The sequence below is a fragment of the Oryzias latipes genome, chromosome 24, assembly GCF_053564925.1.
Source record: "Oryzias latipes strain Hd-rR chromosome 24, Olatipes_Hd-rR_3.1".
NCBI classification, from domain to species: domain Eukaryota; kingdom Metazoa; phylum Chordata; class Actinopteri; order Beloniformes; family Adrianichthyidae; genus Oryzias; species Oryzias latipes.
Genome location: NC_136260.1, coordinates 5,473,719 through 5,495,970, shown reverse-complemented (window position 1 = coordinate 5,495,970; position 22,252 = coordinate 5,473,719). Strand labels below are relative to the sequence as shown.

Here is a 22,252-nt window from a genome sequence, read left to right as displayed (position 1 = left end):
TGTATTAATGCTAGTATTACTTATCAATGGCAATAATTGCTAATCAATCGATTACTTTAATAAGAACTTTACCTTTCTACATTTTGAATATAAAGTGCCTTACATCTGTCAAAGGAAAAATAATTCGTAAAGATCAAAGTTAAGTAAAAGCAGGATGATAAAAATAAAACAATGAAATGAAATAAATAAAATTCAGTAAATTAGTAAAGATGTCAGATACAATTAGGAATAGGGCCAAAAGGTTTAGAAATGATAGGAATAAAAATAGCATGTAAATACTTTGGGAATAAAGAAATATTGATTTAATGTTATTAACAGGATAGAGAGTGAATTACACATATAAGACTAAGATAAAGCTTTCTGCTCAAAAGTGTGAATTACTTAATGGTAATTATTAATATGATGAGAAAAAGCCCAACTCACATGTGCATGACTTTTTTTAAATCAGTGAACTGCTTGAACTCCCGTAGTTTTACAGGAGAAGCTTCAGGAAGCATTTTCTGTGTTTTGGAGAACAGATCAGCTTCTCATGTCTGGCACAGAGGTGTGAAATGTCAGGAATAGCTCTGGCAGACTGATTCCACACAGACTCTCCTTATGGACAAGAATGCACGAGTGCCATGGATGTCAACCACTGAGGTTCATACACGTTAAAGGAGCCCTGACATCCGTCGAAGCTGAAAGCAACACTGAAGCAGTACTGGCATTACATTCAAAGCAGGTGAGAAAGGTAATAAAAACTGCTGGATCTTGAACATTCAGTTCCACAGGGGTACTAGGGCTTCCTTCAGTCAGTGTGTGCACTTGCTAAACAGGGCCCAATGGGCTTCTATATGTCCAAATATCCAATGTTCGGCTGTCACTTCAGTGACAGGACCTGTTTAGGCCAGAACATGGTGATGGACCATCATCTTCAAGCTTCAAGGGAGACACAGCAGCATCTTCGTTTTGATGAACCTACTTTACAACCTTCTTAACTCCCATTCTGGGGCCTGTTTCAGAAAGGAGGTTCAACCAACTCTGAGGTTAAACTTGAACTCTGAGTTGGTCAATCGAGAGATTAACAACTCTGAGTTTTCTGTTTCAGAGAAGCTGATCCGAGTTAGGTCAATCAATTCTGAGTGGACTGATTCGGAGGTGAGCGTCCGCACCGCGACTATAAGAAGCCATTATCAATGGAGCGCAGATATTACGAGTCACCATGGCAACTGTGAAAAAAAGAGGTCTGCATATTTTTCTCCAGCTGAACTTGACGTGCTGCTGCAGAGTTACAGTGAATATGAGCACATATTCCAGAAGAAAAGCAACACCGCTGCATCTGCAAAACAGAGACAGTTAGCGTGGGAAAACATCTGCTCAAGTTTATGCCTAAGTTTGCATTTAAATCATTGTTATAAAATATTGGCTGTCATAACTTTTTAAATAGCGTAAGGTGTGAAATAAAAAATGGTGATATTTAGGTGTACTTTTGAAGTGTTATTCCTGGTGTAAATGCATGAAATGCTGCATAGTGTACAGAACCAATCTGGGAAAAATGCATTTAACGTCGGTAATGTTTAGAGGACTTTTTTGTTAACCTTCCCCTCTTGCAAACGTTGGTCAGTTTAATATTAATACATGCAATTGTGTTTTTAAAAGTGAGTTTATGTCTACCCTTGTATTGATCAAGTGATATAGGTTTATATGGGATTAAGAAAGTAAGCAGTGCTAGCAAATTGTGTTTCCAAAAATTAATTGTTACATTAATCTAATTCAATGTCCCTGATTTCATTTTCATGTAGATGCAATCCTGCAGGAATTAAAAGAACATGGCAGCAGCTAAAAATGAAGTATAAAAACATATTTTCAATCAGGTCAAATGTGAGCATGTCATGGATGTAGGCTTTGTTGATAATATTTGACATATGAAACATCTACATAGCAATACCTAATGTTGTTTTCATTGTATATGTAATTGACTGCAACGAAAAACGGTAACGCTCCAACAAAAACGTATGGAGCAATGACAAAAAATCGAGTCTTCTCAAAATCCTCGCACGACGTAAATGTAATTCTCTACGAATTAATGCAGCCTCCTCGTCTATTGGGTCCTCCAAAAAAGGACAAGCCATTCTTGTCACTTAGACCGTCTCTGTGTGACGGAAATTTGGGCAATGAAGGTTAAAGCGAAAAATACCGCTTCGTCTTTAAAAAGGGGAGGGGACCGGCAGAAACCTTGAGTTTAGAGAATAAAACCTGCTCCTGACCAGGTTAGGTTCACAGCGTAAGTAACCATGGACACTGACTCCGAGAATAAGTTACCTCTCTTTCAGAAACGGGTTTGACTTACTCTGCTTTCTCTGGTTTAACAAACCTCCCATTCTGAAACGGAAAACCCAGGGTTTCCCTGATTTCAGGGTTAATGCACTCAGAGTTTACACTTAACCTCCTTTCTGAAACAGGCCCCGGGTCACCCATCCATGCTTTAGTTATATACTAATGAGTCATAAATCAGCAGCAGAGAGCTCGGGGGGCCAGCACAGCATTTATGAAAACAGACAACATTTATAAAGATACATTTCTGACCTGTTTTCTGAAAAAATGATTGATTTTCTTTAAATTTTTAATTATATTTAATCAAACTACATCTGATTCACAAGTGGCCTTCACCTGCTAAAGGTATTTGGAATGTCTCTGAATGTTTTTCTTTGTACCAGTAAGCTTCACCAGACCTTCAGCAGATATTAGAATTTGTCAGCATAATCCTTGCTTATCATGCAATCACATGACATCTTTTAAAACAAAGACATTGTTTGTTCTATTTATCAGTTTTCAAACACAATAACTGTAATTATTACGCTTTTGAAACAATTTTCTTGATATGTAAAAAGATTGTAACACAATTGTTTACATAGTATAACATGAAAAGTGTCATTACAGAACCAAAGTGAACTGCATCAATCATATTTATGTGCACAGAGACGTCCTGCTGTGTACTTATCTATGCAGATGACAATGTGCTGGAAAGCTTTGTTTGAAACAATAGCAGCAAAGTATTATATTTATATAATTAATTATATGTAATATATAATTATATATAATATAATTTGAAAATCAACCTAAAGGAACTCCTAATAGATCAAAATTTAAACTAATTATTAATGAAAAAGTGCATTTCAAATTGGCTGTGCTCTAAGGATCGATCCTAAACACTTCCTGGAACTTCTTCACCTTTGGGAGAAGGGGTAGAAAACCATCATTTGGATGCCCAGATGAACATCCTGACTTCTTCTGCAACTTCTCTGGTGTTGTATTTGACATCCTGTCTTACCATAACCTTTTCTGCAGACGGAAAGGCTCCTGATGCAGCATCTCTCTTATGCTACGGTCACATAAACTGCCGCCACACGATCGGGAGACATTGGGAGAATCTTCAAAATTATCTGCCGCCCTTGATTGTTTTTAAATCGTTGGCGTGCCGTCAGGCATCATGACATCATTAAGAAACCGGGTGGCCATGGGGCAGTGGCAACTATAAACCGTGATTAAAAGAAAACACAGCCAAACACAACATCAGATTAAAGTACTATTCCAGTTGGGATTTGAAGGTAAATGCAATAAATTAAAGAAGAAGCTGCCGGCAGGCAGCGGCTCTGATTGGATATGTACTTTTCTCCAGACAGCGGCCGATTATATCAAGCGCCACCAGCCACCAGCTGCCCAGTAGCGCGGGGGTGTGTAAAAGTAGCAAACATTATAATTTTTAAATAACATGCCTCCCAAGAAACCCTGCAAGGGCAAAGCCCCAGTGCCAAAATGAAGGTCCATAGCAGTCCAGTCGTCGTCGGGGCCTCACCTCATGTCAACAGCCATTGTTTAGTAAGTAGTTAGTATCCACGCTACTACCGTATGATTGCTAACAATCAGTGAGATGGCAGCACGGGGGTGGCAGTCTGAAATCGGCCGATCATCAGACAATTTTCACGCTGCTGCCTTTCTGCCACTGGACTGCCACAGTGTGACCTCCAAATGTGCCTGACTGACCGATCTTAAAAAAGCGTCCGGTTGTCGTTTAATTGTAACTTTTTCTTTAGACCTCTGTGGCCACCGCGGCGTGTGCATACTGATTACAAATGCTGCAGCACAGGCACCTGTTTTGCTGAAACAGAAATTTGCTGAAAAACTTGCATTTAGGTAGCCCCGCGGTGGCATTTTGGAATATGCCAACTAGGTTTTAGCTTTGAAGCAGGTTGGGTGCAGCTGGTGTGAACTCCACGACGGATGGCTGTGAAGCAGATGCCTTTTCATTTGGTTTCAGTCCTATTTTCTTGGTTCTTGTGTTCTTCTTTTCTTTTATGGCAGTTAGCACAGAACTCTTATGTGCATATTGAACACCTACTGGTATGAAGTTTGGATTAAGAGTCGAATTCCTATGTATTTATTTGTTGTGTAATTCCTTCTCTTCTTTCATTTTTACCTTTTATCCCATCGTCATTTCTACTTATAATACTTTTCAAATCATTTCTGTTCTCCAGCAAAGGGAAACAATAACTTTATAATTACTCTCACTCCTCAATATGCCATTTATCTCCCATCTTATGTCTTATTTCCATCTTATTTTTCTCTTTGATCAGTGTGCTTCCTGTAGTTCAATACATGTTCTACAGTCTCATACCAGTTGCAAATTTTGCATTTTCCAATAAAATGTTTTCCAATTACATAAATAATGTCATTTAGTTGAGTATGACCAAATCTGACTTGTGACGATGCCCTGGATTCAAGTCTATTTTGACTCTTGAATTCCATTTCTCCAACAACTCTTTGTGTCCTGTAATACCACCTCCCTTTCTCTTCTTCCTCCTACCCTCGGCCATCTATCTATTGTTATCCTTTTTTCTGAAAGTTACTAACACATCAATATCACTCCTTTTATGTTTTTCCACATCTAAAGTATCCAAAGGGAACATTCTTAGAACATTCTAACACACTGTCTGGTCACATGTCTTTGCTAAAATCAATGATGGACTGATCCGTTTTTGTGTGTTGACGGCTGTGATTCACTGGGTGGATTTTTACATTATAGTAAAATGAACCAACTGTATCTCAATGCAAATGGTACTTTCCAATATTGATTAAAGAACGATCTAGTTCATTTTGAAAGGATTGTTTTTATGGAAATGGTATTGGTCAATTTGATTTGATCAATAACTTCTCTCAGGCAGATCAATCTGGTTGGATTGAAGGAATAGAAATTCATCAATCAACTGATTCATTTTTTTATTTTTTATTTCAGTTTATAGTTGACACACACACACACCTGCCCTGTACACGGTTGCTGTTTTATAAGGTTCAATTTAGGAGGAATACATTTAATATAATTTAAAAAATCAATTGATCTTTTTTGTCATTTTCTTTGACCCGTGACATCACAGATGTCAAACTTCTTAATCTATCCTACATTTTTAGAAAAATCAACGATTATTTATTTCATAGATCTACTGTAATATAAGTTTATTGGACACTGATAGTTTAGTTATTAAGTTTATAACTTAAGGAAACAGTTAGTGAATTTAAACAGTTTTTGTGAGTTTCAAGAAAATAGATTTGTGTAACCAAAAATATAACAACAACAGAGTTTTCATGGACATAAATACAAACTAAGTTTGTTGTGAGATGAAAAAGAATATTGGTTGTTATGTAATGTTTTTATATATTTTCTGGCCGTGTTAAAACATGGGTCAATTTTGACTCACTAACACAAAAGACGAGTGCAGCTTTCTAACACAATATGGGGATTAATTTTAAATATTTGTGAAATGACTTAAGACATAAGTCTTATTTTAAAAAAATGTAATTGCATATAAAACAGACTTTATCTTTTGCGATCGGAAGGATCAGAAAATGCTTGATATGTTTGTGTTTCCTGACTGTTTACAGGCCAGAGTTTTGGAGTTAAACAGCTACACTTAAATTGCAGGATTCTATTTCATGTCTGTGTTATTACCTTAACCAAATTACAACTTGAGCCTGACGTGGAGCCTTCCGCAGGTATTGTATCCCTTTGATGGTGAAGGTCAGCTTTGGTACCACACATATCTAATGGCCATTTTGTGTCTTGCAGCAGCATTCCTTCACTGAGCAGCTCCAGTTACAAACATAGACTGCAGCGGGTGAATTCTGCTGTGATGGTTGTGAAGCAGAGAGGCATTCTGCTCACATTACTGGGTCACAGTTTCTGTGCAGTCTGTCTGTTTCAGGTATAAGTGGGAAATACCCATTTAAAGGTTACACAGCACTCAGTTAACACTAAGCTCTTCTTAAAAATAAAAAAAAAGGGGTGGAAGTTTTTGCAGATATTTCATAATTTACCATAAGAGGCTGAAGTAACTTCATAAAACCGCCTCTTGTTTTTCATTCTTGTCACTGAAAAGGGTGAAGTGAAGTGTTGGGTTGCCTCCAGACCCATTTTGCACCCTGAATTGGTGGTGCGAGACAAAAGGAGCTCAGAAACCAGAGCTTGAGGTAGTGCTGTACTTCTGCTGAGGGTCAGGAGGGCCTGAAGAATGGAGTCCTTTCTCTCTACAACTTGGCTGAATGTACTGTACACCTCAGAGAAGCACTCAGCGGCGAGGGGAGATGGGTTGTACTGATAATGGACACACACAAGCCTCATTTTAGCATCTCCTCTACCTGCTGGAGCCCGAGCTTGTTTTCCACAGACTGCATGCATTTGTTCGGTGAGTTTGATCCAACTGTTGATAAAAGAATGTTTTCCTTGTAGCCTTTTTGTGGAGAAAAGACTTGTTTTGCAAAATCACCACTCTAAGTTGATTCTGTCTTTCACACGATGAGAACAAAAGGTCAATTATCATCCTTAAAACCCAGAAAAAATTCTGGCAGAACATCACGATAATGCCAGGATGGCTGGGAGATCTACAGAACACTCCACAAAATAAGAGCTCTGCCACCAAAACCTTTTAAACTCACACTACACAAAGGTTAACCAGAAGCCACAAACACAAGACACGTAAACACAGGATGCACTTAAAGTTGAAGCGTCCCCCCTTTAACTCTCTGACTTCTGAGAGTAAAGCATTATCCTGAACTTGGACTTCAGACGTATCCTGGAAAACCCTCCCGCTTTTCTCATCTATAGGTGGCTTTTCAACTGTTTTTTTTGTAGATTTGGACCCAAAATAAATGGTTTTATGGCCTATTTTTTTAAGTGGTTAATTTTTATTTCTAAAAATGGAAGCCATCTCTGAGGTGACAGCTCAAGGGCAACTGCACATTTTCTTGTTAAAAGCAAAACAATAGATACAATTTTCCTCAGTCAGTGGTTATATTTGGCACACTCACATTGGTCACAAGTGCATGGTAAAATGTTCAGACTAAAATATTGTGAATTCAACCAGTTTCCACCTGTGCTGCATAAAGACATGAACTGTCGGTTTCACTTTAGTTACAGTTTTCCTTCTGGGGCCTTTGCCTTTGTCCCAAAATCAGAAAGTGCAGCTGCAGTTATTTTTATTTTCTTGAGGTAAAGAGAACAGACTAAAGTTCTTTTCACTGTTCCGCAGTCCAGACTGTTTTCGCCAAACTGCTGTGTTGGTACAGAACCTGCAGGTGTTCTTGAGGTGGACTGTGGAGGAACTCCTTTGTGTAAAGTGGGGGGCCATCCTTCTTGAGTAACAGCAGCAGTGGGAGGTCGGGTCACGATGATCATTAGAAACACGTTCTCTGAGGTTTGGAGGCAGCTTTGGTCTGCAAAATGTGCAGACTGTCTTAACTTCCTGCCTTTCTCCATCAGCAGGTTGAGTCTCATTTACAGAAGTGCTTCTTTTAGCCCTTGTGCTATCCTAGGCCCTTTAACATTGGGAGTTGGGTCACCTAGACCCACTAAACAGTGCGCTGAACCTTTTTTCTTCAATGATTTGTGATCTTCACTGGTGTCCATGGATTACATGAAATCTTTCCACCTTTATCCACCTTTGTCATGGTAGGGAGAACACGTCAATGTAAGGGTGGGGTCATAGGAGAGCACAAGGGTTACTTGAGTCTTTTTTTTTTCTAACAAGGGGCATAATGGAGGCAAATCTCATCTGAAAGGCTGCTTCATAGTCTACCACCTCCTGAGATGAAGGTTTTTGGGTGCATTCATACTAACAGGTTTGATGTGTATCAGGATTTATTTTATCTAGCAAGTGTGAAAGCTCATCTGATCTCTGGTGCGGATCACGCAAGTCTTTGTTCACTTTAACTAAAAGAGTAGGTGACTTTAGCTTTATGTATAGAACAAAACAACCTTCAGCACAAAACTGCAGAACCCTGAGTAGCAAAAACAGCTGAAACATTTTTGAAAGGGTAGATGGACTGTAGTGAGAAATTACTGACAATGCATTCAAAGGTTTTGCAATACGACTTGGATTTTTTTTACCCTCTTTGTTGGGCAATACCATCTAGTGACCAGTGTTGGGACCTGTGCGTTGATTTTTTTGGGTCCGTTTGGTCCATTTCTACTGCTTCAGCCTGCTCCGGGCTGATAGGAATAACTTGATTCAAGTTATGTATAATATCTGAGATTTTACTGTCATAAAATGTGAGAAAATCATCAGAGCTGAGAGAAACAGGAATATGTGGTTCTACTGAGCTCTTACTGCTGGTTAGTCTGGCTATTGTACTAAAAAGAAATTTTGGATTATTTACATTCTCTGCTATTAAGGTTTAATAGTACTGGGTTATAGCTCTGCGCAGAGTTTTTTTATTTATTTGATTTTTTTTATTTACCGGTAAGAGGTTATGTTTCCAGATATTCAGAGACTGCTTTAAGCTGGAGCGGCGCCATTCCCTTTCTAACTTGTTTAAGAGAACGTGTTTCAGCATGAAGCCACCGTGTTTTCTCTAACAAGCTTAACAAACTGGTCATTTTGTCGGGACTGAGGCTATGGGAGCTGTTCTCAGAGGAAATAATTTCATCAAAATATAAAACAGTAGTTGATAGAAAGTCAGAAAAATCAGTTAAAAATTCTGAATAAGCTTCAGGAGGGCGATAAAAATTATAAATAAATAATAGCTTTTTATTCATAATTGCAAAGAAAACAGAATGATTTGATTCATTATTGCAGCTCATATTTTACAGTCAAAAGAACAAAAATTTTTTGATTTGCTAGAATACTATAGCTCAAATAATATTCAGGGAAAAACGTTCATGTATTATCCACAAGGGACGCATACACATGAACAATTTTGTGTATCCACATGTGGAACAGAACCAGTTTACGCTTAAAACAATGTCCAAACATAAAATACTTTTACAACAAATAAAGAAATATGATTATGGATTGAATGTACATGTACAAAACATAAATGAGTTATGATATATCTATCAATATTTATGAATGTCAATTTGAATCATGTGGGATTCCATTTGGGTATGTTGAGAGTGAGATTCAAATGAAACCAAATGAGTGTTTATACATGAGAAATGAGTCTTGGTTGTTTCAATGTGTGTATGCTTATATGTGTACATTCATCCATGTGTGTAGTTATATGTCTGAATATGGGTATGTGAAACTGAATATGTACTCATTAGAGAGAGAACAGGACTGGAATAGATAGTGGGTACACTGGGTGTGGTTATAAATTTGGTCCAGGACATGGGGCTTCTACTTCTTCTCACTCCCTTTCGGACATTTGTTGTATTTCTTTGTCTTTTTTTTCCCTTTTAACCCTTGTGCTATCTTAGATGACCTCACCCTTACATTGACGTGTTCTCCCTACCATGACAAAGGTGGATAAAGGTGGAAAGATTTCAGGTAATCCATGGACACCAGTGAAGATCACAAATCATTGAAGAAAAAAGGTTCAGAGCACTGTCTAGTGGGTCTAGATGACCCCACTCCCAATGTTAAAGTGCCTAGGATAGCACAAGGGTTAAACGTAGATCTAGTTTTGTTTCATAGGTGTAGAAATAGTAGAAAAAGTCTGTTTTTAAACTTTATTTCAGATTCTAGATTTATGTAAACATGCTTTGGTTTAATGCTTTAGACACAAACCAAAACAATCTCAGGAAATAAATGAAGGCATGTACGAACACAGACAATCAAAGCAAGTTTTATCATTTTAAAAACTATTTATTTCCTTAAAGTGAACAGTAGCTACATAAAAAAAACAGCATTTTATTTTTTACAACTAAGAAAATGTTTACAGAACAGCCAAAAGTAATTGTACAAAAATAATAAAAACCTTGATACATAATGACAACGAAGAACACCATATCAGTGTGCAAACCGTTTATACAGATGGACGCGCGCCTCCATGCGAGGCCACGGCTCCTGATAAATTATTTAAATAGGATTTATCTACACACACGCACAGACAAGCTCTCACAAACGGCCAAGACCAACAGAAAAATAATTTATCTGTGAAAAAAATGCCAAAACGTTTTTAAATCTTCCGTTTAACTGGGATTCATCACAACATGGAAAAGATACGTCCTATTATGTACATTTCTTGTTGGTATTTTCAAAGGACTTAGTCTGATTGGAGGAAATACAGCAATGAGGTAATTTTTGTAAGTTAAAGTTTCCTCTGTTTGAAATATCTATGGAAAAAAGCACACTTCATGTTAAGTAGTCTTTCAAAGACCTACCTAATTTTGGATCAGTCTCCATTTAAAAAAAGGTTTTATACTTTTTTAAAATCAAAATCAATAAATTTTGTTTGCTGCCTACATTGTAGACGAAAGTAAATAAAATCAGATATTTTGACAAAATCAACTTAAACATTTCAAAGCCACCTTGAGGAGGAAACAGACACATTCTTTTAAATAAAATAAGACAATTACAAAAACAAAGAAATATTTTTAAATGTATATGTTAATTGACAATGTTGAAGGAAAAAAATGTATATATAATAAGAGTAAAATGGAAACAAGAAAATTCAGAATCTACAGTTTTTGTCAGAATGTTAGAAAATAAAACTGGAGAATTAAAAAAAAAAAAACTGCTTAAAATTGCCACCCACCGAAGGATGTATGACCCCCCCCCCACAAACACGTATAATGCTTTAGCGGCAACCTGTTGTTGCTTGGCTCACTAAGATGGTCATATCGTCAAGTAGAGCAACAGAAATTACCGTATTGTCCGTACTATAAGGAACAGTTAAAAACCTTAATTTTTATGCTAACACTCTAACGTGTAGCAGGGTCAGCTTGTTTTTTTTACTAACAAGGTTGGGAGTTAGCAAAGTCACAGTCAAGTTTGTTTTAGCGGAATCAGTCTGTTTTTTTTACGTAAGTGCCTTTACGAGTTAAAGTTATTGCTAATATGCTAATGTGTGGCATGTTACAAACACGTTCTAGTCAATGTGAACACAGTTAATGAAGTCTGACTAGTTGATCTCTGACTCTTTTGTCTTGCTCGATGTGCCTTAGAGTTTGGTGCCCCGCATTTCCCCAAATGAGATAACGTTTATCATAAAAGCGCCCCCTAGAGTCAAAGGGTGATGTTACACCAAATAACAAACATTGGTGTACATGGCAGGATGCGTCCTTTAGTTTGCTTGCATATACATTTCAGTTATTAAATACTTTGCTTTACTCCAATGTTTTTTTTCTTTTTTGGTTGTGCTAGTTGGAAAAAAGTCAAATAATTAAAAATACCTGTAAATCAAAAACTAGTCAGCAGTTGATGATGTTTTCAGTTCTAGTCTGTGTAAAGTTCTTCTCATGATGTGAGACCACAATAAAGGTCTATCACATCAATGTTATCCAAAATTACACGTTTAGTCCAAAATTCTTTTTGTTTTGTTTTAATCCTCAAGGTGGCCCCTCAAAATGATAAATCTTAGAGTCTTTAGTCCAAGAATTGCATTAGTGGACATGTTGTAACTTTTGAGGAAATCTTATTTTAGTGATTTTGTTTTTGTTTGTCTGAGTGTGAAAGTGATTGTTTCCATTTAATCCTGAGAGTGAAAAACAGACATCAGCTGACTAAAACTCAAAAACAGAAGTTTCTCACTGCAGGGATTTCTCTTCATGGCTTGTCTTCCACAAACCGTACATGTGAACACAAATATCTGTGATGTGATGATCTGTCATCTCTTACTTCCTCTTCATAGCCAACAGTTTGTTTGCTTTAAGTTGAAGGTCTCTGACATTAAAAATTCCTTGAAAGTGTCTCTTCATCTGCGCTGGTCTGGAGGGGAAAAGGGGAATATTTCATTTGGTTTTTCATTTGGATGTTCATCTGAAGAAGGCAGACAGGCTGAAGAATTTCAGCAGAAAGACAGAGATGCAAGTGCATAGTTTTCCATGAGGAACCGTTCCAGCAGAGAGATGAATGAGTTCTTTCAGGCAGCTGGAAAGCGAGCAAAGCTGGGATAGAAAGGTGCTGGTGTCCTGCTTGCATAGCTCCAAGGCTGGTTTTTCTTCCTTTCTTTCAGCTCTTTCTGCTCTCAGATCCTCAACTTTGCACTCAGCTGGTAGCTCTCTGCACAAACCAGCATGGAGTTGACCTGAGGCTGAACACATGCCTTCGCCCTGTTCGAGTGTGCGTGTCACCGAAGAAAGCGTTGAAGATAAATCCGCTTCTGGACTTTGCAGGAAATCTAGAAGTTCTGACTTTGTACAGAAAAAGGTGGATTCCTCAAATCCTACTTATGTATCTGTCAAAAACAAACAGATATGTATCAATAATTTGTATTTTGCGTCATCTGGGGCAACTCTTTAGGAGTGTTAGGTAATATGTTAAACATACCTCTGCATTCATACTTCAGGTCAGAGAAATAGACCATCTCCTGAGAAAAGACAAAGAGACCTAGCCTGCCGCCAGCGTACGTCTTGTCATAGATGCTTCCAGAGTCCGCCATCATCTTTTTTCCTTCATACATTACAACTCTGGGGAACACAAAACAAATGAAAATTAAAGAAGTCTGAAGTTCTTTTAAATATTTTCTTTGGCTTGTAAAGTATTGTTCACTCACCGAATGAGTCCTGTTCTTGGTCGGTGGATCAGGTGCCATCTGTAGGCAGTGAAGTCCTTCCATCCAACGTTCTTCGGGTCATGCCACAGTGTGCGGACCTAAAGTGCAAAGGAATCCTCAAATGTGTGACCATAATCTACACACTTGGTTGAAATCCTTTCTTCAGGGTATCCATACCTGTCCTGGGGTGTTGCCTGTGTGCCACAAGGCATTCCTGAGATGCTCCCCTGGACCGGTAGTAGAATTAACCACTTTGATGGACAAGCCAGAGTAGCCCTGAGCTTTTGTGGGTTTATGGGACCAGTAGGTCTGCGTGATCTGTTTCCACATCACCACGTAGAACCTGGAACTCGACTGGTAACCGAATACGAAACCAGCATAGTCATCATCTCGTTCCGTGTTAATAAAGAAAGTTCCACTGAAGTCCACTGAGTTGAACTCGTGGTAACCTGGAGACGACAAAAAAAAAAAAACATAATTAAAAAGAAAGATTGCAAAGCTTCTGCTGCGATTTCTTGGAGCTGTTTGATGAGTTTCCATCACAGTTTTGATCAAAGATATTCTAAAATTCTACAGATATCTTTAATCCTTGCCTTAAGCAGTTTTCAATACCTGAATAAGTCATTAAGAGGAGAATGAAACAGGTGCATTTGTTTGTTCTTGACTCAGACAAAACAGTAATTACTCAAAGTCTGGACATAATGACTACGTTTGGGCCCAAATCTTGCTTGAAAAGGTTGTAGGAGACTTTATTTTTGCTTACCAACAGCAATGCCAGGGTCACAGTTGACAGTCTGAACCAGCTCCTTGCCTTGATGTCGGACAACCCAGTTCGGATCGATCTGGGATGTTCCTTTCGGATCCAGTGGAACCATCTGGAATTTACGGAAGTCCGTCTCACTGATGTCAAAGTTCTCCGGACACACGTCATAGATGTCAGGCACGTTGTCTAGATCAAAGTCTTCTTTGCAAGCGTCTCCACGGCCGTCACCTGGAAAACACATGTTCATGTTACTCAGGAATAAAACAATGTCTGTGTAGTTCAAACCACGCCCTTCATTTCAAGTTTACTGACCATCAGAGTCCAGCTGGTCTGGGTTAAAAGCCAGTCTGCAGTTGTCTTTGTCATCAGGGATGCCATCGTTGTCGTCATCATGGTCGCAGGCATCTCCCTTGCCATCTTTGTCATGGTCGACTTGGTTGGCATTTGAGATGTATGGGCAGTTGTCCAAGTTGTTCTGGTGTCCATCCTCGTCAATGTCCTGGTTACTGTCACACTTATCTCCCACACGATCATCATCTGAGTCCACCTACAGAGTACACATCAGATCCACAGCTCAACATGTAAATCATCTAATGTTGTGATACTAACAGTATGGGCCTGGCAGGTGTCTGTAAGGAAAATGTAAAAATGAAGTAAACATACAAAAATGATTGATCTCAAGACATGTAAGTAATACCATGGTTGCTAAAACTGGAAAACACCACTTCCAAATAAAATGAATCATTTCAGTCATTTTCGTTGTGGGATGTAATTAACAATGAATGTCTTACATATCCAAAGTCGGACCCATGGGCCAAATGCAGCTCACATTTAAATTGCCATTAGCCTGCAGGCTCCTGTCAAAAATTCAGTAATATTCAACCCCCAGCCTTTTATACTATGTGTATGATTGCTTGACTGTAATTGGCTCAAATCTGTAACTAGCAGTTGTAAACCTGTGGCAACACTTTTGCAGGACTCTTCTTTGACACTCGCTAGCTTATTTCTAAATGTCAACTGTAAATAATGAAGAGGAGAGTTAACAGCAAGCGTCACAGCTTGCAACATTGTGGACTGGAGAATTGGAGACATTTCATCTGATATTAAAGAGAGAAAAAGAGCGGGGTTGGATATTTTTGTTGGGTATGTGTGCATGTGTCTTCTAGTTTCTGACAGAAGTGCAAGTCACAAGAATGGCAGATTAGCCTTTAATGCCCCCCCCCCCCCCCCCCCAGAATCACTGTTGTTCAACACATTCCTATTCCTCAATGTAGCATGGCCCAGGTGGACGGACAGCTTGTACACACCCCAGGGCCAGCCCATTCCTCAGTAATATCAAGCCCAGGGCTTTGTCAAAAGACCAATGAAAGGACCTGCCCCCCCCCCCCCCCCCCCCCCCCCGAGCATGACTTGTTGAACTAATGTGCCCTCGAGCTGCACGGAGGACTCTTTCCACCGTTACATGCCGTGATAACGCTCAAACAGCTGAAAGACAGCTGCATCCTGAGCTGGAGAGAAAGATGGAGCTCACGTCTAGGTTGTTGCCGCAGGGGAGGGGGGCAGATCAGGAAGTCAGCATGCATTCAGCATCTACACACCTGATCGGGATTATGCTCCAGAGGGCAGTTATCACACATGTCTCCCACTCCGTCCAAATCCGTGTCTCTCTGGTCAACGTTGTACACGTGGGGACAGTTGTCCTTCTCATTCAGAATTCCTGGAAAATGCCACCAAAAAAAAAAACCCATTATGTTTATCTATAAGGTCCTTATTATTCTCACAGCTCTATTTTCTCACCATCTCCATCAATGTCCACTGCACAAGCGTCGCCCTCGCCGTTGTTGTCCGTGTCTGCTTGGTCAGGGTTGCTGTTATAAGGGCAGTTGTCACAGCGGTCGCCCACTTCATCGCGGTCATAGTCATACTGCCTGGGATTGTACACGAACGGACAGTTATCCTGTTTCAAAAGGAGAGAGATGAAGAGGTGAAGACAGGCTTCAGGTGGACTGTTATCCTTCTTTGTGCAAGCCTGTCTAATTACAGGGGAGGGGTAATGCTGGATGAAGCAGTGTTTCATCAATGGGCTTTGTCACGGATGTAATGTTGGGATTAGTGGCACACAGAAGAGCTCTATCTCATCTCGGCTTCAGCCTTGGAATTTGGGACTTTAGCTCAAATCAAGTTTTTGTTTTCCTGCTGAGCCCCCCCTCGTGAATCTTCTCAGAGACCACAAACATTTCGAAGTGATCTTACTGACCCTGTCATCGGGGATGCCGTCGTTGTCGTCGTCGTCATCGCAAGCATCTCCAATTCCATCTTTATCGTAATCTTCTTGCCCCGAGTTGGGAAGGTTGGGACAGTTGTCCTGATTGACAGACATGATTGCTCACTCAACCATCACAAGTGATGTCAAAGAAACAGCAGCTGATGAATTTTAGTTCTGAAGTTACAGCTTAACCGTACCTTTTTACAGTGGTAGGTGGCGTTCTCCACACACACCAGGTCAGCATTGGGCCATCCATCCAGGTCTGTGTCTTCTCCACAGATGTGTCCGTTTCCGGCAAAGCCAGGCTTGCACTCGCAACGGAACATGGGGTCTGAGAAGTGGCCGAGGTAGTTGCAGCGGGCGTTTTTGTTGCAGTCGTGACTTCCATCCAGGCAGGGATTACGGGGTGTACACACCTGCAGGTTAAGGGAGGGGTGGAGAGGTTTAAACAACAGCAGATTAGCACAGGTGTCTGCTTGTTATTATTACTGTCTGCTCTGGCATTACTCGCCTGTTTGTTGGCAGCAGCTTCTTCTATGCCTTGCCCATACGGCTGGGGTCCTGTGTAGCGAGGAGGGCAGGGCAAACAGTTGTAGCCTGGATCTGTATTCTCACAACGGTGCACGCCGTTGAACTCAAAGCAAGCATCTGGAACCTCCTTACACTGGTTAATAAATAAAAAAGTGTTGGAGGAGTTTTTGCAGGATTAAATTTGAAAGCTCTTGGCTGATCATTTAGTATCATGAAATTATTACCTCGTCGATATCTTTGCAGTTGATGCCATTGCCAGAGTAACCGTTGGGACACTTTCCACACTTCCACGAGCCATCAGGGAAACTTGTGCACTTGGCTCCAGAAAAGCAGGGGTTGGACAAGCAACCATCTGCAAGCAACAATAAAACCTTCTTGTTAATGTGTTTTAAATAAAATGCTGCGCAAAATAGAAAACAGGATCACAGAGAACTGGAAACGTCTGTTCTGGTTCTGTAACGGTTCTATTACTAATAACAGCGACTCACCAACAGGACAGGCTTTCTTGTTGCACATCTGTCTGTCTGTAGCCTCACCGACGCACTCCTTACCACCATAAAGAGGAGCAGGATTGTTGCACAGGCGCTTACGAGTCTGAACACCCCCTCCACAGGTGAGAGTGCACAAATCCCACGGAGACCAGGGTCCCCAGTTTCCATTGACTTAAAAAGAAGAAAAGCTCACTTTTATTTACAAAATCTAGCACCCGGCATGGTAGGACTTATACATTTTAAGGTGCACAGTACTGGGTCACGATGTATTGGAGTATGTTCTTCTTCTTTTATATACCAACTGATTGTTGGGCCTACAACACCTGCCATGGTTGTTCTTTAAACCCTGTGGGTTTAAATAGTAGGAAACCATACAAATCAGTGTTTGTGATTTGAGCCAGTTTGGTGGATATCTTTCCCAAGAACAACAAAAGTGACAAACTAATCATTCAAACAAATTAAAAGTAAATTTAGCACTGATAAGGGAGGGATGCCCAGTTCAGCCTAGTCTGTTTATTTTAGTTTAGCCATTACCTATAGAATTCTATTACTTCATTTTCTTTATAATTTCCTGTTTATTATACAGATACCGGTATGAAGCCCATTGAGATGACTGTTGTTGAAAATATTGGGCTATTTAACTAAAAATCACTATAATTTAGAAAGTCATTTTTGGACCCTTCTCGAGGCTGGATGCTGAGACTTACTGGGACATGGAGACTTCTGGCACTTCTGGGTTTGCCGAGCTTCTCCCTCACACTGCTTTCCTCCCAACTGAGGAGTGGGAGAGTTGCAGAGGCGGATACGGGTGATAACTCCTTCGCCACAGGTGACAGAACAGGATGACCAGGGTGACCAGTGGCTCCAGCTGCCATCCTGCTTGACTGGAGAGGCAAACAGGTGAGAACAATAACTAGGGCTGGGTATGACAGCAATAAAGGCTAGAGGGAAACTGTCATTAACAAAATAAAAATAATTAACTTTGAAATCAGGAAACTGTTTGTTGCAGTGAAAACTGTGTTAATCCTGGATTTACTGATGACCTCTGAGCACAGTGGGACTCACAGCGCTTGTCACACTCCTGGAGGTAGCAGTCGCGGGTCTGCACAGAGGTGCCCTCGCAGTTGTTGTTGATGCGATCGCAGGAGCGTCCCCGCTGCTGAATGCCCCGCCCACACGACACAGAACAATGAGTCCATTCAGACCAAGGCGACCAGCCGTCCTCTGCGTAATCGCTTGCTGAGCAACACAGAGAGAAAAGGAGACCATAAAGGAACTCTTCCAGTGAGGCTCTGCTCCTCACAGACTCCTCACAGAGGAGCTGAAGCCTCTGAGGTGGAGAAGCAACAGCTGCACCTCAGACAAGTTGGAGATGCTCTTCCTAAAGCCAGAAAGCTGGACTGTGATGAATGTGGATCCTTGTTTTTTGTAAAGGGTTTGGTAAAGATAACAGTCTGCAGATACCAGAAGAGCATGATGGCTTCACAAAAAGCTGAAAAATGAAAACTGAAAATTTAAGCCATGTTTAACTTAACATTGATGCATGTTCTTTTTGTGATTTCTATCTTGAAAAATCAACGTTTTTTGATCAAATATGGAAAACTGCACATAAAGACGCTCTTTTGCCGAAGGAGATGCCTTCACTGTTACCTCTCTAGCTGTGTTCGAAACGTTGCATTCAGGAAACAAACGGGGACACTCACGTGTTCCACAGCGGGGGCAGCACTCCCCATCGGGGACCGTAGCATTGGCACAGGGGATCAAGGGGCAGGAGATTTTACGGCACACAGTGGCGGAGTTCTGCATAGGCAAAGAGACCAACATAAATGTCACAGTTTGACACCAGACTTGATCTCCAAGAACCTGGAATGAACTGCAAAGTTGATTCCACCTAAGGTCTCCTTCTTAAATGGGAGCTACGCCTTCCCCAAACACTTAAGATCAAAGTCCAGGTGATAGGAGACGTTACACCAATGGAGGTGTTTGAGGATGGGAGTAGCGCTGCAGGTATGAGGAGTCGCCCACCTGACACGTGCACTCGGTGCAGTCGTCCACAGTCCACTCGTCTCGGTTTTTGCGAACAATGCCGTTATGGATACAAACACCTCTGTGGATGCCGATCCGGGTCTTGATCAGCTTGTTCTCGTCTGTCTGGAAGGGATTAAACAGTAAACTGGTGTCAAACGTGTGGAATGCTTTCTGCAAAAGTAACTCAACATTTAAGTCCAGGAGAGTGAAGCAAACCTCACAGCATAACAAAAGCAGGAGAACCACTTTTTATGGTGTTGACATGGAAACCATGCAACCAAAGGAAAAGGTTTTCATACTATACAAACATCTGAATAGCGTAAACATTTTTTGGACCTACATGGAAATCACCACATTTAATCAAATGTTAACATTCAAACAAGAAACCGGCTGGTATATGACTTTATTCAAAAACGCTTCCACACCACCCAACTTCAAAGCTCTTATCCTCCCCCATCTATGGACGGAAATAGGACTCCCTAAATGCCAATCCTTTCACTGACACACTTCAGTGAAAGTTAAGAACAGTTTTATATCCCTTTAAAGTCATTGTGGTGCCACAATGGCATTTGTAGCATTTTAAAAAAAGTAGCACAACTTTGTTGACGATCTTGTGTTGTGAATGGTTTTCCATATTACACCAACATTAAAATGACACACATACAACCTACACCTCAGGTTCACGCACACTCCTTTTTTTTCTTTGAATCCAATTGTAACCATCAGTTCCCTTCCAGACATTAAAAAAAAGCCTGTTTGGTTCCCAAAAGAATTCTTAGCAAAAACCTCCAGCATGGAGTCATGACAAAATAGAACTTTTTCAATCAGACTAAAACAACAATTTGCATTTGTTTCTTATTTTAGAACATCAAAATATTTCATTATTAACCAAGTTATCAGTGGGAAAGTTGCTATTTGGAACCAAAAAATTAGTCCAACATGTGCTTTGGTGTGGAGATAAAACATGTCTGCAGTGATTTGGCTGCTGTAATCTCTTCCTCACCAGTTGACGGAGTTCATTGGACAGCTCCTTGACCACCACACCAAGACCCTTCAGCTCCTTGAACATGCTGATCAGGTCCTCGCAGGAGAAGCCACAGACCATCTGAAGGTCTGCAGGAGAGACTCATCAGATAAAAGCTCTGCTGCAGGGTTCACTGAGTTGGAGTTTACCTTTGGTTTTATGTCCGGTGTACTCAGTTCTGATGGCTGAGGAACCGTTGAGATTCTTCAGGATCATGGTGTCACTTGTAGCTGAAAAACAGCATCATAACTCAGTGAATTGTAAAACAATGACACAGCAACATATCTGGATGTCAGGTCGAACACAACTACTGAAAGACTGATTCGGAAAAGGGTTTGTTTGGACATGGAAAGTGGATCCCTTAGCAAAAAGCAGTCTATTTAACAGTATTACAAGTATATTTAGTCTACTAAAAGTGAGGCAGTATACTTTAACTTTACTTTTTATGTACTATCTATAAATGGTAAACTTAAAATTTTTCAATTAAGTCCGAAAAAGTATTTAAATAGTATACTTCCCACACTATGGGTACATCTTATATTTGCCATACTTATACTCAAGTATACTTTATAAAGTGAACTTCAAGTGCACTACTTTTTGCTAAGGGATGCGCTTCTGGGATCGATTGCTTACAGCTTTGGCAGCCTTTGTTGCGCAGGATGGCTTCCAGTGTGGTGCCAAACACGAAGCGCACGTTCTGAAGAACCCCCTGGAAACACAGCTTAGTTTGAGACTCCAGGGAATCAATATCTGATAATCAAAGTGTGAAAATGAACAACGTTCTGTCCTGGTTTCCGTGCGTCTTTACGCATCGCGGGTCCTCGGGAAATCCCACACTCATAATAGTGATAAAAGTTCCGGTTTGCATCGCTCCAAGCTCTCTCACCATGAACCGGTCTTTCACTGCGCCCTTCCCGACCCTAAGCCGCGCACCCGGCGGGGTCTCCTGCGTCAGAATGCTGTGGATCGGTGCGTCCAGCTCGGCGGTGTTCACCTCCTCGCACCCTACGTACAGCTGCGCGCGCTCCTCCTGCACGAACAGCGTGATGTTCTTCCAGTGGCCCGTGGCCAGGTCCACCTCCTCGATGGAGACCACCTGCTGCTTGTTCTCCGTGGAGTAGACGATGTCCAAGGTGTTCGCTTTGCCATTGGAGACGATCTCGAGCACCGGTCCGGAGCCGTCGCGTTTCTCCACAGTCAGGATGCTGCCTCTGGTCCGCTTGAACTGCTTAAAATTGAGCAGCAGCAGGAATCCTCTCTCTGCGTGGATGGAGTCGATCAGGTCCCGAAAGGCACCGTCGGGGAGCGGGGGGATCAGGTCCGGGTTGACGATCTTGTAGGCGGGACTGTACGGGTCGTCTCCCTTCACCAGAGTCACCCCGTGGTTCTTGTTGGGGACGCGGATGAGCTCGAACAGGTCATACACGCTGTTGTCATCTCGGCTCTCTGCGCAAAAAGGAGTCAGAGTGCGTGAGGGTGCGCGCGCGTTTAGAAAGGGTGGGGAACAAACCCCCAACTCACCTGCGACCCTCGCAGCCTCACAGGAGCAGAGCATCAGCAGCAGCACGGTGCTTGCGCGCGTCATGGTGAGACCTGCGGCAGCGGCACAACCACGTTAGGTGATGGTTCCTCCAAAACACGCACATGATGATGCAGCACAGAGGCGCTCACCTGCTTCCCCACAGTGGAACCAAAAGGTGAAAACCCCTCCAAAAGAGTGCAAATCCCGCAGTAATCCTCCTGTAGTCCGATTTAAATCCGCATGGAACGGTGCGTCTTTGCCCTGCGTGATTTCAGAAACAAGCGTGTCTCCGCGGGTATCAGGGTTCCTTTCAGGCGACTCAGGGACAAAGTTCATTTAAATAGTTTAATCCTGTTCCTGAGGGGGGAGTCCATCCAATCACGGCGAGAAAAAGGGAAAAAAGGGACGAGCTTATCCACAGAGGGAGGAAAGAGTCGCCCCCCCCCCCCCCCCCGGAGGGCTGAGGGACCAGCTCTGAGGGCCCTATGTGTCCTCTCATTGAAAACCTACATGCTATGATGATGAGCTTTGATGCGTATTTGTCTGAGAAAAGAAAATTCTTTGAATACTTTCTTTTTCCAATTGAAACCTGTTTTTTGCTTTAATTTTGTTTTTTATTTGGAAGTTTGTTGGAATTCCTGCGCTTCAGAGACATTGCACTTCC

The 22,252-nt window shown here is 41.1% G+C and overlaps 1 protein-coding gene across 3 annotated transcripts; it reads right to left on the bottom strand.

Annotated features, from left to right (window-relative positions):
• Positions 1–10,091: 10,091 nt before the first annotated feature.
• thbs1b (thrombospondin 1b) lies at positions 10,092–21,985 on the bottom strand. Of its 3 annotated transcripts, XM_023952696.2 has the most exons (23): positions 21,738–21,985; positions 21,588–21,659; positions 20,953–21,512; positions 20,700–20,775; positions 20,216–20,296; positions 20,046–20,155; positions 19,040–19,165; positions 18,718–18,814; positions 18,080–18,253; positions 17,722–17,898; positions 17,012–17,185; positions 16,748–16,875; positions 16,504–16,656; positions 16,190–16,408; positions 15,984–16,091; positions 15,524–15,683; positions 15,325–15,443; positions 14,039–14,273; positions 13,727–13,954; positions 13,141–13,412; positions 12,964–13,061; positions 12,738–12,877; positions 10,092–12,645 (listed from the first exon to the last, which is right to left on the bottom strand). In XM_023952696.2, the coding sequence occupies exons 1-23, from the start codon at positions 21,922–21,924 to the stop codon at positions 12,638–12,640; spliced, it is 3,702 nt and encodes a 1,233-aa protein (XP_023808464.1). In that variant the 5' UTR covers positions 21,925–21,985; the 3' UTR covers positions 10,092–12,637. The 3 variants fall into 3 exon arrangements, with proteins under 3 accessions (XP_023808464.1, XP_023808463.1, NP_001156590.1); XM_023952695.2 differs by lacking the exon at positions 10,092–12,645 and having other exon boundaries at positions 12,670–12,877; NM_001163118.1 differs by lacking the exons at positions 10,092–12,645; positions 21,738–21,985 and having other exon boundaries at positions 12,670–12,877; positions 20,700–20,816; positions 21,000–21,512; positions 21,588–21,651.
• Between the last annotated feature and the right edge of the window lie 267 nt (positions 21,986–22,252).

What these genes read in the sequence shown, in the direction of transcription:
- thbs1b (XM_023952695.2), bottom strand. Translation starts at nt 21,924, where the DNA reads ATGAACTTTGTCCCTGAGTCGCCTGAAAGGAACCCTGATACCCGCGGA. An exon ending in CCAATGAACTCCGTCAACTG is followed by an intron (nt 19,166 to 20,045) that starts GTGAGGAAGAGA and finishes AATCCCTTCCAG; the next exon opens with ACAGACGAGAACAAGCTGAT. An exon ending in CCAGAAGTCTCCATGTCCCA is followed by an intron (nt 17,186 to 17,721) that starts GTAAGTCTCAGC and finishes CTTCTTTTTAAG; the next exon opens with TCAATGGAAACTGGGGACCC.